This window comes from Oncorhynchus masou, unplaced genomic scaffold (assembly GCF_036934945.1).
Source record: "Oncorhynchus masou masou isolate Uvic2021 unplaced genomic scaffold, UVic_Omas_1.1 unplaced_scaffold_1___fragment_4___debris, whole genome shotgun sequence".
In the NCBI taxonomy this organism is placed as follows: Eukaryota; Metazoa; Chordata; class Actinopteri; order Salmoniformes; family Salmonidae; genus Oncorhynchus; species Oncorhynchus masou.
In genome coordinates this window covers 25,310-28,595 of record NW_027016524.1, presented here as the reverse complement: position 1 = coordinate 28,595, position 3,286 = coordinate 25,310, and the positions used below count along the sequence as shown (strand labels likewise).

Below are 3,286 nucleotides of genomic sequence, written 5' to 3'. Positions count from 1 at the left end.
GACAGCACACTGGGAACAGCAGACAGCACACGGGGAACAGCAGACAGCACACGGGGAACAGCAGACAGCACACGGGGAACAGAAGACAGCACACTGCGAACAGCAGACAGCACACGGGGAACAGCAGACAGCACACGGGGAACAGAAGACAGCACACTGCGAACAGCAGACAGCACACGGGGAACAGAAGACGGCACACTGCGAACAGCAGACAGCACACTGGGAACAGCAGACAGCACATGGGGAACAGGAGACAGCACACGGGGAACAGCAGACAGCACACGGGGAACAGCAGACAGCACACTGGGAACAGCAGACAGCACACTGGGAACAGCAGACAGCACATGGGGAACAGGAGACAGCACACGGGGAACAGCAGACAGCACACTGCGAACAGCAGACAGCACACTGCGAACAGCAGACAGCACACGGGGAACAGCAGACAGCACACTGGGAACAGCAGACAGCACACGGGGAACAGCAGACAGCACACGGGGAACAGCAGACAGCACACGGGGAACAGAAGACAGCACACTGCGAACAGCAGACAGCACACGGGGAACAGCAGACAGCACACGGGGAACAGAAGACAGCACACTGCGAACAGCAGACAGCACACGGGGAACAGAAGACGGCACACTGCGAACAGCAGACAGCACACTGGGAACAGCAGACAGCACATGGGGAACAGGAGACAGCACACTGGGAACAGCAGACAGCACACGGGGAACAGAAGACAGCACACTGCGAACAGCAGACAGCACACGGGGAACAGCAGACAGCACACGGGGAACAGAAGACAGCACACTGGGAACAGCAGACAGCACACGGAACAGCAGACAGCACACTGGGAACAGCAGACAGCACACGGGGAACAGCAGACAGCACACTGGGAACAGCAGACAGCACACTGGGAACAGCAGACAGCACATGGGGAACAGGAGACAGGACACTGGGAACAGCAGACAGCACACTGGGAACAGGAGACAGCACACTGGGAACAGCAGACAGCACACTGCGAACAGCAGACAGCACACGGGGAACAGAAGACAGCACACTGCGAACAGCAGACAGCACACGGGGAACAGCAGACAGCACACTGGGAACAGCAGACAGCACACTGGGAACAGCAGACAGCACACGGGGAACAGCAGACAGCACACGGGGAACAGCAGACAGCACACGGGGAACAGCAGACAGCACACTGGGAACAGCAGACAGCACACTGGGAACAGCAGACAGCACATGGGGAACAGGAGACAGCACACTGGGAACAGCAGACAGCACACTGGGAACAGGAGACAGCACACTGCGAACAGCAGACAGCACACGGGGAACAGAAGACAGCACACTGCGAACAGCAGACAGCACACTGCGAACAGCAGACAGCACACGGGGAACAGCAGACAGCACACTGGGAACAGCAGACAGCACACAGGGAACAGCAGACAGCACACGGGGAACAGCAGACAGCACACGGGGAACAGAAGACAGCACACTGCGAACAGCAGACAGCACACGGGGAACAGAAGACGGCACACTGAGAACAGCAGACAGCACACTGGGAACAGCAGACAGCACATGGGGAACAGGAGACAGCACACTGGGAACAGCAGACAGCACACGGGGAACAGAAGACAGCACACTGCGAACAGCAGACAGCACACGGGGAACAGCAGACAGCACACGGGGAACAGAAGACAGCACACGGGGAACAGCAGACAGCACACGGGGAACAGAAGACAGCACACTGCGAACAGCAGACAGCACACTGGGAACAGGAGACAGCACACTGCGAACAGCAGACAGCACACGGGGAACAGAAGACAGCACACGGGGAACAGAAGACAGCACACGGGGAACAGAAGACAGCACACTGGGAACAGCAGACAGCACATGGGGAACAGGAGACAGCACACTGCGAACAGCAGACAGCACACTGCGAACAGCAGACAGCACACTGGGAACAGCAGACAGCACACTGGGAACAGCAGACAGCACATGGGGAACAGGAGACAGCACACGGGGAACAGAAGACAGCACATGGGGAACAGGAGACAGCACACGGGGAACAGGAGACAGCACACTGCGAACAGCAGACAGCACACTGGGAACTGCAGACAGCACACGGGGAACAGCAGACAGCACACTGGGAACAGCAGACAGCACACTGGGAACAGCAGACAGCACACGGGGAACAGCAGACAGCACACGGGGAACAGCAGACAGCACACGGGGAACAGAAGACAGCACACTGCGAACAGCAGACAGCACACGGGGAACAGCAGACAGCACACGGGGAACAGAAGACAGCACACTGCGAACAGCAGACAGCACACGGGGAACAGAAGACGGCACACTGCGAACAGCAGACAGCACACTGGGAACAGCAGACAGCACATGGGGAACAGGAGACAGCACACTGGGAACAGCAGACAGCACACTGGGAACAGCAGACAGCACACTGGGAACAGGAGACAGCACACTGCGAACAGCAGACAGCACACGGGGAACAGAAGACAGCACACTGCGAACAGCAGACAGCACACTGCGAACAGCAGACAGCACACGGGGAACAGCAGACAGCACACTGGGAACAGCAGACAGCACACGGGGAACAGCAGACAGCACACGGGGAACAGCAGACAGCACACGGGGAACAGAAGACAGCACACTGCGAACAGCAGACAGCACACGGGGAACAGCAGACAGCACACGGGGAACAGCAGACAACACACTGGGAACAGCAGACAGCACATGGGGAACAGGAGACAGCACACTGGGAACAGCAGACAGCACACTGGGAACAGGAGACAGCACACTGCGAACAGCAGACAGCACACGGGGAACAGAAGACAGCACACTGCGAACAGCAGACAGCACACTGCGAACAGCAGACAGCACACGGGGAACAGCAGACAGCACACTGGGAACAGCAGACAGCACACGGGGAACAGCAGACAGCACACGGGGAACAGCAGACAGCACACGGGGAACAGAAGACAGCACACTGCGAACAGCAGACAGCACATGGGGAACAGCAGACAGCACACGGGGAACAGAAGACAGCACACTGCGAACAGCAGACAGCACACGGGGAACAGAAGACGGCACACTGCGAACAGCAGACAGCACACTGGGAACAGCAGACAGCACATGGGGAACAGGAGACAGCACACTGGGAACAGCAGACAGCACACGGGGAACAGAAGACAGCACACTGCGAACAGCAGACAGCACACGGGGAACAGCAGACAGCACACGGGGAACAGAAGACAGCACACTG

General features: G+C 58.3%; 1 protein-coding gene across 1 annotated transcript; it reads left to right on the top strand.

The window, feature by feature from the left end:
- Nucleotides 1–239: 239 nt before the first annotated feature.
- Nucleotides 240–2,970, top strand: LOC135538660 (protamine-2-like; the record flags this gene model as incomplete). The annotated part of the gene is made up of 3 exons (XM_064964545.1): nucleotides 240–424; nucleotides 566–746; nucleotides 2,920–2,970. Coding segments are annotated over exons 1-3 (417 nt in total), but the record flags the coding sequence as incomplete, so codon positions are not given.
- Nucleotides 2,971–3,286: the final 316 nt, after the last annotated feature.